The 12,644-nt window shown below is 39.7% G+C and overlaps 1 protein-coding gene across 3 annotated transcripts in view; it reads right to left on the bottom strand.

Moving 5' to 3' along the window:
• The window catches only part of MBOAT2 (membrane bound glycerophospholipid O-acyltransferase 2), a 145,687-nt gene that overhangs the window by 13,936 nt on the left and 119,107 nt on the right, over window positions 1-12,644 (bottom strand). For all 3 annotated transcript variants that reach the window (XM_063696073.1, XM_031008144.3, XM_055377458.2), the window contains 3 exons: window positions 10,805-10,859; window positions 5,631-5,814; window positions 1,708-1,900 (listed from right to left, as the gene is read on the bottom strand). In XM_063696073.1, the coding sequence (XP_063552143.1) occupies window positions 1,708-1,900; window positions 5,631-5,814; window positions 10,805-10,859 (432 nt within the window). The remainder of the gene's footprint in view (window positions 1-1,707; window positions 1,901-5,630; window positions 5,815-10,804; window positions 10,860-12,644) is intronic.

Genomic DNA, 12,644 nt, shown 5'->3' with positions numbered 1-12,644 from the left:
TCTATAAATCTAGTGGTTCAACCAACAGGTCAGAATTCTTACAAAACCCTAAAAATACCAGGTTTGTTTAGGAAAGTTCTCAGTCTCAATTTAAAGTCAGAATTTAAGTAGTACAGGAATTTAATTCAGTATTATTGATGTCTAAATTTGGCTACAATAAAAATGTTCAATCCTTAAAGAAATCTTAGATTAAAATCCATAAGGTAACATTATATTTTAATTGGCCATTAACTCACTAGGTTAAAGCAACTTTTAATGATGCTATTGTGCACAGCTGTATGATGAAAGACTGAAAATGATGAAAGACTGAAAATAATGAATCCAGCCCCAAACTGTAATCATTGTAATCAAAATAAAACCGACAGTAAAATGCTAATCCTTAGAGGCCTAATTATTGGCTGATGTGTTTCTTTGTGCATTCATTCAAATATTTGTTGAGTAACAAATATAAACAAGGCAAGCAGAACACAATCTTAAGAATAAAGGAGTTTATAATCTTGTGGGTGAGATAAAAAAGACAATACGTATATAAAAGAGGTTTCAATTTATCCAATGAAGCATTCTCTCTACTTTAGTCTAACCTTCAAAACGTGGCCAGAATCATCTTCTTCTGCCACAGGATCAGGCCATCAGCCTGCCTGAAGCCTTTTGTGGCTAATTCAGCAGAGCAGGCAAGGTCCTGTGAAAGCCCATTTCACCTGACCAGGTCCCTCCTTCCCACATGCCCCTGCTAACATCTGCCACGCAAAGCGAGGTACCTCCATGTCTCTTTGCTCATGAGTGCAAAACTAGCCATTTTCCACTTGCTGAAATCACATTCCATCTTTTTGTTTTTGTTTTTGAGACTACCTAGGGGTTATTGCTCAACTCATATTAAAACCTCATTCTGTCGCTCAGGCTGCAGTGCAGGGGTGTAATCACAGCTCATTGCAGCCGCAAACTCCTAGGCTCAAGCGGTCCTCTCACCCCAGCCTCTCAAGTAGCTGGGACTACAGGCACATGCCACCAGGCCTAGTTGATTTTTAAAAATCTTTTTGTAGAGAGAGGGGTCTCACTATGCTGCCCAGGCTGGTCTTGAACTCCTGGCCTCAAGTGATCCTCCCACCTTGAACTCCCAAAGTGCAGGGATTATAGGGGTGAGCCACCATAACTGGCCCACATTCAATTAAAGCCACGATTGCATGTTATCTTTTCTCTAAAATTTGTTCTACCTGCCAAGCATAACTGATGACCCCCATCAGTGTGCCAATATCATTTTATTCACTTTGCTGATAAACTACTGATCATATTATACTATGGTTAATGGTCTACTTAACAGGTATCATAACTGTAAGCTGAATACAATCATACTAAATTATAACCATCTGGAGGATAAGAACTATGTCTTCATCTGGAGGATAAGAACTATGTCTTATACATACTCATATCTATCCTGGCTAGCACTGAATCTAGAATATAATACGCATTCAACAAATATCTGTTGTCTTTCATTGATCCATGTATTTTTATTTTGTATTATAATAAAATTGATTCAGTTTTTAGAATATACTTACATATGAGTTGCGAGGGCTGTTTTTTCTACACAGATGACTTAATTTTTCCAATTGGTCTTTATGTATCCTCAAGAGGGCGCACTGATAGCAATCTATCGACAAGGTAAGAAACGCTTCAACCAGACACAGGGAAATCTATTTACATGTTACTTACCTAGCGTCCATGCAAAATAGTATTTGGGTCTGGCAGCCAAAAGAGAGATATACAGATAGATAATCTTTGTTGGCCACGAAGCTGCAGCTTGAAAATGCTCATCAATGTTGTACTCCACAGGTAATGTTGTACAGATGGTCAAGTGAAATAACAAGGACAGCCCACAAACTAAGAGCTTCTGAACAACCGCAGTCTGAAAAGTGCAAGGCGAGACTTCATCAACTTTATCCATGCTCCTTTTAATTCATTCTATGTATTATCGACAGATTAATCTTCCTGAATGGATCATCAGTCCTACAATTCTCCTGGTCAAAATTCAAGAGCTACATTGCACTTGGCATTTAAAGTCTTTCATGGTCTCATGGTATGAACTTTTCCAACTGTATCTATAAGTACTACCTAGGGGTTATTGCTCAACTCATACTAAAACCTCCATTTTGTATTCAGAACTTTCAGGAAATAAAAAAATCTAAAAGCAAGCATAAGTGTATTGGTGTGAATGGAAGTGAATATAAAAAAATTAACATTAATTACTTTTGGCAATAAATTTTATATGGATATATGTATGTTTTCCATTGTGTCTTTTCTGTATTTTCCAAATTCTAGGCATCTCATGGATGTTATTTTTACAATAAACAATCTATGCATCTCTGTAAATCTGAAAGTTAACACAACTTTGTTCAAGAATAATAAAAACCAAAAGAGCTATACACCTGAGAAGAATAAGAATTTGCATAAAAGACCCTGGTGAAAGGAAGAGGCTATTCTTGGCAATAGTGCGGTAAGGTTGCATCACCAACTCATGGTATTTTGTATTTTTACAACTCATGCTGTTTTTATATTTGTAGAAGGCCAGAATATTTCAACTTCATTTGGTATAAAAGAGATTATATAGGCTAGGAAGAAAAAGAAACAAGCGAAGAGAAGGCTAGATCCAGATGAAGTATGCAACAAAATATCTGGATTTAGAAGTGCTCTATACAGTAACCAAATAGTATTCAAATTAACTGCAGTAATTTATCAATGAAGCTCCACATTTTAACACTTTATATAATAGTGCCAGAAGAAAAGCTCCAAGACAAGAGCCAAAGCATATGCCGGATGCACTGCACTTCTGAGAACAGTATTTTATTATTGGTTGCTCCTGCGAGGTGGAACTCAGTGTTCAAAGACTCCTTGCAGCAGTTGTTATTCTCATTTTCCATTGTCTTTTATCCCTTTCTTTAATAAAATAAGGCTACTCTTTCTTCAGTGCCTCCCAAATATCTTACCTATACATTTGAATTATGAGATTTTAAAATGGTAGAGAAAAAAATTGTAATTATAAATGAAGCAAGGTGAAATAAATGGCCCCATACTTTAATTTTAAAATGAGGCATATCATTTTAGTAATGTAATAAGAAGTACTGTTGCCACGAGACTATATGGTTCTGAAGTAGGGCAGGGATATGGTGCTGCAACAAAAATGTAAAGAACACGAAAACAGCCTGTATCCTGAGAGGTGATATCCTCAGCCCCCTTCCCCGCCCAGACCCAGAGTCCCAGCAGTCAAGTTTGTATGCCCTAGGCAGAAAACTGGAGAATACTTCACCCAAAAAAACCAAAGAGCCCCAGAGAAATGGCCTACAGACATCATGACAGAGACTGCCAAGTGTTTCCCAGGAGCCCTCCTCCCCTTCCTGCACAGAAAAGGAAGTTTCTCTTGGGTGCTTGGAAGTCTAGCTAAAGATGACACATCATAGCCTTTGGTGCACCCGAGTGTGGCTATATGATTAGGTTCTGGCCAATAGGATGTGAGCAAAAGTAATATGTACAGGGAAGATGGAGCTTGGATCTCTAACACCTTGGGGCCCCCATATTATCAATGCACTGCTTACAGGTGAGCTGTCCCACATATAACATAAAAACAAATTTCCACCTTGTTTAAGTTCCTGTTATTTTGGTCCTTGTTTCAGCAGCCAAACCCATATCCTAACTGATGCAGATAGAGGAGAGAACAGTGGAGAGGTCCCCAACAGAAGAGCCAGTGGGCTCCGTGAGCATCCTCCTTAGGATCCTGAGCATCTATGCACTTCACTGATGCACAAGGAGCTTCCAAATGCCCCTTGAGGGACTTATGACTAACTACCGCTATTTGACTTTATAAAGTATATGCACGTGAAATTTAAATAAAATATATTATTAAAATGGTGGGAAAATACATGAAGAATATTTGCCATTATCAACAACCTCTGATTTAGGATGTCTATAACCCAAAAGAGGAAAGTGACATTTTATGAGAGTAAAACCCATAAAAACTCAGTGAAGTGATAGAATATATACATTTGTATTATTCTTTGTCAAGTTTGATTTACTACTATCACTTTTATAACATTTGATATTTTCAAGTATTTTATAAAGTCATTTGATCTTCATACAGTCTGTAAAATGGGGAAGACATTAAGATTCTCCTTTTGCAGACAAGGACTCATACACATTAAGTGATGTGCCGAAATGATGAGCCAAACTGGTCACTGACAGTCCAGCATCTTGACTCCTAGGCTTTTATTCTCCTTCCAGCATTCCCGAATAAACTTCTAAGAAGCTGTCTACAATTGTCTTTACCTTCTCTTACAGCAGGGAGACCACTAAAAGATTAAGTGGTCATCCTGGAGATACAAAACAGTCAATGAAGAGACACCAATTTCAAGTCTGGAATCCCACTCAGTTTGATATGACATTTCTCAACACTTAACCAGTAATAGAAAATATGAAGACAAAACACCTTTTTGGTATAAAATACAATGAGCGACATGGTAGGAAAGAGGTAATATACTATCTTTTGCAAGTGCAGGTACATTTCTACATTGACCCTTTGTTGCCCACACAGTGGAGGGTGGTAGATTTGCAGGAGAAAGAAGGTGACCCCTTGCTCTAAGCCCTACATTCACAGAAAACACACTAGCCCCTTTCCTTCATCTCACAGACTTCCTGATTGGCCTATTCTTTTTCATGGAAACTTTATAGATTTTACCAGATGAAATCTAACAGAAACTTAGCCTATATAGAGCCTCACTGCCTTTCTTTATGAAGCAGCATCCCAGCAATTTCAAGTGCCCCAGTGGCTTAAAGAAAATAAAAATTATGTTTGGTTGTAAGGCAACTTAGCATAGACTTGAAACCAGATTGCACTGGTTTGAATTCCAGTTCTACTGCCAACCTGGGGAATCTTGGTCAAATCACTTAGCCTCTGAGTCTCAGTTTCCTCAATGGTGAGAAAAACAGTGTCTACCTTGTATGAATGCTGTGAGGGCTGAAAGAGTAACTACGTGTGAGGTGCACACCACAGTGCCTGGCACATGGTGAGCACTGTCAAAGTGTTAGCTATTATTAATATCTTTATCATATTACTAATCTCTTCATTGTGGGAATCAGGAGCTGTTTTGTGGAAAAAGGTGGTATTTGAAGTAGGCTTTTAAAGAGAAGAAAGATTTCAACTTGCAATAATTAAGAAGAGGAGAGGGAAAGCAAAAAAGAAATGGAGGATACAGAGTGTTTACAATCTGCTGGAACACAAGGCATAGGTAAGAAAGAAATAAGAAAGAAAGAAAAGGAAGGGAAGGAAAGGGGAAAGGGGGAAGGGGGAAGGGAGCCTGGAAAATTGTTAGGCTGGCCAATTCCATGATAAGAGCTTTCTTGTAAAATCCCCTATAACCATAAAGCATTATTCTCACTGAGGAATTTACCACATAGTTTCTCAAGTGACCTTATTTGTGTTCTTAAGCATGACTGTACTTCTACTAGGTGCAGTGTGAAGTCATTTATCTTGAAAAGTATTTTTAAAGAAATAGATGGATAAGTTCACAATGTGAAAATATTTGTATCTTTAAATAAGACTAACCAATACATGCTATAAAGGCTCCAGATAAATCTCATGACCTTACATTTGGAGATGGCTCTGTTCTTTCATACTGCGTCTCTTCTTTTCCATTTTCACCAGATTGTGTGATATGGTATGATCTGCCTTCAATGAAAGTAATGTAGTCTTTGTAAGAGCAAAGTGGGCCTGCCAGGATCCCCATGAAGTTACAGTTGTAACTCAAATACTCCAGTAAGCTTGGCATGCGCCTGCAATGAAAAGACATGCAACCAGTGAGATGCAGCATAAGCTTCAGAACATTTGATAGAATAACGATCCACCTCACTGCTCTCCATTTCCAAAGTAAAACAAGCTTTCATTTTCATTTGCACCCATACAATAAGAATTTTAAGGATCAGAACATAGTCATGCTCAAAAGTATGTCTGAATAAGAGTTTCTATACAGATCCTTATGAGCAAATATGAAGGTTTCAACTTAGATTTCTCACGATGAGACAAATCAAAGATGGACGCACTATCTGCAAAGTGCTGTCTCCTCCTAGGCAATCATTTGCTCTTCTAACAAACACGTGCTGTGCACGGTGTGCCCCACCTGCTGCAGGGCCTGGATACGGCAGTAAACAAAAGAGAGGACAATCCTGCATCCACAGAGCTTCCATACTGGTTGCAGAAAACAATAATAAAATTTATAAAACATATTTTCAGAAGTGCTAAGTGCTACAAAAAGAAGGAACTCTTTTATTCTATTAAGAAGTCAGAGAAGGCCTCTCTGGTAAGGTGACAGTTGAGCAGAGACCAGGAAGAAGTGAGAGGAGTTGTGTGGATGTTGGTGACAGGGGTTCCAGGCAGAGGGAATGATGCGTGAAGACCCCTGAGCTGGGCACGGCTGGCAGCAAGGCAGCCGTGGGGCTGGAGCAGAGTGGACCCAGGGGAAGAGGTGGGAGCAGGGAAGACAGCTGAGGTGAGATCAGACGGGGCTTGCCTTACAAGCCATGGCAGGAACTTCAGATTTTATTCTGACTGAAATGAAAAAACACAGCAGGGGTTTAAAAGATCTATGTCTCAATGCGTCACTCCAGCCCATGTGTGGGGCTCCTGCGGTCTCCAGGCAGGAGGTGACAATGGCTGGAGGAGGGGGCAGATGCTCTGCACGTATCCTGGCAGTGGAGCCTGAAGGCTACGCAGGGATTGGCTGTGAGGTGGAGGAGAAAAGGGAGTCAAGTCAATTCCACTCCTTAGAGGTCTGTCCAAATGATACATGGTACCTATGGGTAACACAGTGAAAATGGGTAGTTAACACAGGAGACTATTTAGACTATTTATGTTACCATATAAATGAATAAGGAGTGTATTTAAAAAAAAAAGCTGCATTAAGAAAGCCTACTGTCCACTGTTAATTATAAACCATCACAAAGAAAGCACAACTGCACCTGTGGACAGCAGGCAGGCTTCTTGAACATGTTACAGTCCATGCTCCTCTCTCAATATGATAAGCTGTCTCCTTAAAAAATACAAACACTCTTGTGGACAAGAGAGGTTGAGAGAATACCCTCATAAACAGTTTTTTAAAGAGCTAGGTCTTGTTATGTTGCCCAGGCTGGACTCAAACTCCTGAGCTCAAGCAATCCTTCTGCCTTGGCCTCCTGAGTAGCTGGGATGACAAGCACACACCACCTTGCCTAGCTTAGCATATATTATTTTTCTTTGATAAATTAAATAGAACAAAATAGTGATTCCTGTCCATCTGATACTATCTGGGTTACCACTCAGCCCAAACTACTTTTCTAACTTTTCCAGAATTATTTTTCCACTTTTAAAAATGTCTTGAACCTTAAGTATTTTCTTTTTAGGGCTTGAAACTGATGACAGAAAATGTTTCTGGCAGATTTTCTCTTTTAGTTCTTTCTATTTAATGATGAAACAGCATGCTTTCTCACTGTATCAAAGACCAGGGTAAGTACCCTGCAGTCACAAGGTTACAAAAGAACTCCCTGTACTCCAGCAGCAGAGCTCCATTCTTAATACCAATTATTTTAACACCAAGTCAAACTATGTATCACCGTTAGCAAGGACAGGAGATAGTTCTAAACCATGAAACTGGCTTAAGTAATTTTTGGCTCAACTGTCATATCAAACAACAAGTCATTTTAGGTACCGAAGTAAGTAACTGTATTTATTTATAAAATGAGAACTTAAGTCTAATTGTAATGTATAATATCAAACAAAAGACTCATTCATTCATTCCATTTGATATTTGATATCAACTGTGTGTTGTCTCAAGCTTGGGCTTCTCATGTACAGAATTACTGACACTTTGGACCCATGATTCTCTGTTGTGGGGTCCTCCTGTGCAGTGCAGGGTGTCTAGCAGCACCCCCTAGGCGCTACCCACCAGATGCCAGTAGCACCACCCGCCTCAGCAGGAACAACCAAAAATGTCTAGACATTGTCAGCTGACTCTTGGAGGCGAAATCACTCCAAATAATGACCACGGTTTGGATGATGGGGACAATAAATGAGACAAAGTTCCTGTCCTCAGTGACAGGGGCAGGGAGAGGGACAATTGAAACAAATGTCTTGTATAACATCAGACAGTAATACCTACTATGAGGAAAACAAAGCGGAGCAAAGGGAGGGAAAGTGATGGCAGGAAGGGAGGGGTATTTTTGATAGAGTGAGCTGCACAGCTAAGAATGAATTGAGTGAGGAAGCGTGGTCGAGCTCTGGGCTCTTGCTGGGCCTTATAATGCTGTGGTCAGGGGTTTGTAATTCTGTTCTAAATTATATAGGGGAAGCCACTGGAGGATTTTCATCAGGGGACGGGAATAATATAATCCAACGCACATTAAAAGCTTCTCTGGCTGCTAGCTGAAAAGTAGGCTGCACAGGGCATGGGAGAAAATAGGGAAGCCAGGAAGGAAAGCTACCACAGCAGACCAAGCAGAAAATGAGGGTTTGTACTGGGATGTGACGGGTGGAAGCAGTGAAAATCAGTCAGATTAGAGATTAATTTTAAAGGAAGGGCTAACTTGACTTGCTGGTGAAATGGATTTGCTGTAAGAAAATGGAAGTCCCCCCAAGCCACCAGTGATAATGGTACTGCTATTAGCTAACTGGGTGATAATGGTGGAGGAACAGATGCGGGAGGAGGAAGGAAGAGGGAGACAAATCAGAAGTTCCGTTTTGAACATGTTCTGTTCGAGCTGCCTGTCACTATCCATACAAAGACCTTGAAATGGCAGTTGGATAAATGAGGCTGGAGCTGAGGGGAGTGGATTAGGCAGGAATATAAATTAAGGAGCCTTCAAATACGAAGATGGCCTTTCAAGCCAATGGATGTGACCACCTGGAGAAAACGAAGTCCAGGGCTGAGGCCAGGCTAGTGGTAAGGCAGAAGCAGGGGCAGAGGATGCAGCAGAAGAGACAGAGAGAAAGAGCCAGTGAAGGAGGAGAAAAATTGAAAGAAGGGAGTGTCCTGGAAGGAAGTGAAGAAGGTATTTCAGAAGAGTGGCCAACTGGCCAATGCTGCGAGGTTCAGCATCATGCAAACAGGCTGACAATGAAATCGGCCAAGATTAAGGGCAATCTTGAAAGAATGAGTTCAGACCAAGAGTGGGCACAAAAATCTGAATGCAGGGGGCTGAGGGGAGAATGAGGGGAGACACTGAATGTCGACAAAGTCTTCAAGAAGTGCTCCTCTAAAGGAGCATGCAGTAACGGGGTGATGGCCAGAAGGGAATGAGAGGTGTCATGAGCTTGTTCTGTTCAGGTGGTGGGGATGGCCCAACAGAGAGGGAGAAATCAGTGAGTGAACAGGCAGGAGTAACTGACGCAGCTAAATCCTTGAGAAGGAAGTGAACTCCGTGCAGCAGTGAGAAGCTGGCCTTCGATTAGATGATGGACAGCTAGTACTTGACACCAGGAAAGAAAGTAGAGCACTGTGTTATAGATTCAGGCAGCATGGGAGACTTGGTGGTTGCAGAATCAAAGTAGGATTGCTTTTTTTTCTCTCCAAAAAATAAAATTTTGCTACCAACATGAGTATGGGGGACGGCGTGTTAGAAGTCTGGGAGGAAGGAGAATATATCATCTTAGAAGAGTGTGGGCAAGTTGAGTGGACTGAGGAAATGCAGAACTACTGACGATACTAAGGATCCTAATTTTAAATTGGGGTAACAAATTCAAAATGAGTCCAGTCAGCAAGACAGTGTTTTTCCACTCAGCATTCTTCCCCTGTTCAGGTAGGTGAAGAGGTGGGGTTACCCAGGTCTGGGGATTTGCTCTCGATGTGAGAGGCACAGGGGAAATGGCAGCTGAGTGTCTGTAAATGAGTAGCTACTGGGATGGCGCAAGGGCTCCTAAAGATCAAAGAACCAAGACCAAATCAACCTCTCGTCAGGAAAGCTACTCAAGTGTCTATTTATTGATACATAAAGATTGACTATAGGGGATATCAGAATAGAACATTTTTAAAGACAGGAAAATACAAAAAGACCCCCAAGACATGCTACCTGGGATGAAAGATGAATACTTAGTGTAGTTCTAAATAATATCACAAACAATCTCATTCTTCTAGCAGCTATGCACTTATTCATTCTAGATTTGGAAACAAGGTAATCCGTGGGAATTTTTTCTTTAAGTATAATGAGTATTCCATCTCAAATTATATTAGTTGAGATAGACACTGTGAAATTAAGCCATTCCTTAGATTAGTCATCAGAGTGCCTTTAATAAATGAAGTAGAAGCTTATCCCAGAATGAATTCCTCAAATAATAATGAGAATTATCTGACTGGTTCTTTATTATTTCAAAATATGGCATCGATGTGCTATATTAATGTATTGTATCTTAGCCCAGTACCTGCCATCAAGTTATTGGCCTGTAAATGGTAGCTGCTATTACCAGTAATTACTACATGGCAGACATGAAGACAATACTATCCTCCTGTCTTCAAGGAACTCAGAGTCTCATAGGGATGAAAACTTTAGCAGCTAACCTCGTGGCCCATAGGAGGCGCAAATGTACAATCGCAGAGGCAGGGTGCTACAGGAGCCGTAGAAGGGATGCCCAGCCGGGCCCAGCAGGCTTTGGCAGGAGGAAAGTGCATGGAGGGAGTGAGGCTTGATTTTCAGAAGTTAAGTACCTCTAGAAGGACTAGTCAGCCTCAGCCACAGAAGGAACGTGGGTCCTAGGCAGGAGCGCAGGAAGCATGGCAGAATAGGATGCAAACGCACGTACCTTACAGCTAAATCCCTCTGTGAGGAAGTCAGTTCTTCATCCTTCCGAAACATCCCTGAGAAACAAAAACAGGTACTCTTATCAATTAAGATTTCTCCCCAAAATGGCATTTTTGCCCATGCACACTTTCATTACTTTCCTCATTTGAAATTCATGCTATTATATTCCTAATTTTGACATAATAACTGTTCCTTTCCTTCTCATGGCAACACAGCCTCGATCATGTGAAAAGTCTCTATAAAATAACACATGGTTGGGTATCTGACTCCACTCTAAGGGGAGTTATAATTAAAGAATTCCCAAATGCTGGCACTTTAAAAATTATAATGTTATTATCCTTAATCGTAAATGCTATGACTTTTCGAAAAGGGGCATTACAATTTTTCTATTATGGGATGACTTAAATGACTACACATGAGTACTATAAACTAGAAGATCAACCTAAAGCAAAGAGCAATTTCCTTACTCCTCCATGACTCCAATGCATGAAAACCAAACTCAAATACATCATCTTCATCCATCTATTTACGTTTCTCTTCAAAGAGGAGGATATATTATTTAAGATTACACATCAATTTACTAGATCCATATGCTTTAAAAATATATACCTCAAATCCAATTTAAAGACCAAAGGGGAATGAAATTAAAAAGCAAATAGCAACATTAATATTAATAAATTAATAAATTAATATTAGTACAGTAGTAATATTCCCCCAAAGAACCAAAGCTAAAGCAATGAAAAAACAGTGAAATAAATAGACAAAACTAAAAACACGAAAAGACAAATCGTAGAATAAATACATGTAGCCAACTAACGTGAAATGTTAATTTCACGATTAATAATGTTTTCATTATAAATCATTACATGTACGTTAAAAGAGCAAGATGCCATTTTCACCTGTTATAAGTACGCAGAAATTTTAAAGGGCTCTTACTCATATAATACAATCTAAATTATGTAAAACACACATTGTATGTATTTTATATGTATATAAAACAAAGATGAGAAGAAAATAATTACTGTCTTAAAATGCCTCAGGAACTATTCTATGCACTGAGGAAAGAGCAGAGGAAAAACAAACTCCCTGCTTTTATAGCACTTATATTCTAGTAGGGAGACAGAAGATAAACAAATAAATGAGGTACCAAGAGGAACTCACATCATCTTGCTGTAAACCAGTATAGCAAACACTTTAGAAATCTTTCTACCCTCTATTCCTAAAACTCTAGCCCTAAGGAAATAACTGAAGGTGTGATTCAAGATTTATGACAAGGATCATCACAACTTTATACATAATAACAGAAAAAAAGTAACAACCTATATATGCAACAATTGGGGAATGGGAATATATTACACATTCCACTTTTGACAATTATGTAAAAAGAAAACCATGCCTCATAAGATGATAAAGGAAATATTAATAAAAAAGAAGGGGCCAGGCGCAGAGTGGCTCATGCTTGTAATCCCAGTACTTTGGGAGGCCAAGGTGGGTGGATCACCTGAGGCCAGGAGTTTGAGACCAGCCTGGCCAACATGGTGAAACCTTGTCTTTACTAAAAAAAAAAAAAAAAAAAAAAAAAAAATTAGTTGGGTGTGGCGGCGGGTGCCTATAATCCCAACTACTCAGGAGGCTGAGGCAGGAGAATCACTTGAATCTGGGAAGTGGAGGTTTCAGTGAGCCAAGACTCAGCCAAAAAAAAAAAAAACTCTGGCTCTGAGAAATGTTGGGGGAGGGACATGGAAGATTATTTTTTCTTCGTATTTCCAATTTGTATTTTTCAAATTTTCCTCAATGATCACATACCTACTTTTTATAATCAGGAGGAAAAAAACCACTTA

This window comes from Gorilla gorilla, chromosome 12 (genome assembly GCF_029281585.2).
Source record: "Gorilla gorilla gorilla isolate KB3781 chromosome 12, NHGRI_mGorGor1-v2.1_pri, whole genome shotgun sequence".
Taxonomy (NCBI): domain Eukaryota; kingdom Metazoa; phylum Chordata; class Mammalia; order Primates; family Hominidae; genus Gorilla; species Gorilla gorilla.
Note: the sequence above shows the minus strand (reverse complement) of the source record. Positions and strands in the feature narration are given on the sequence as shown.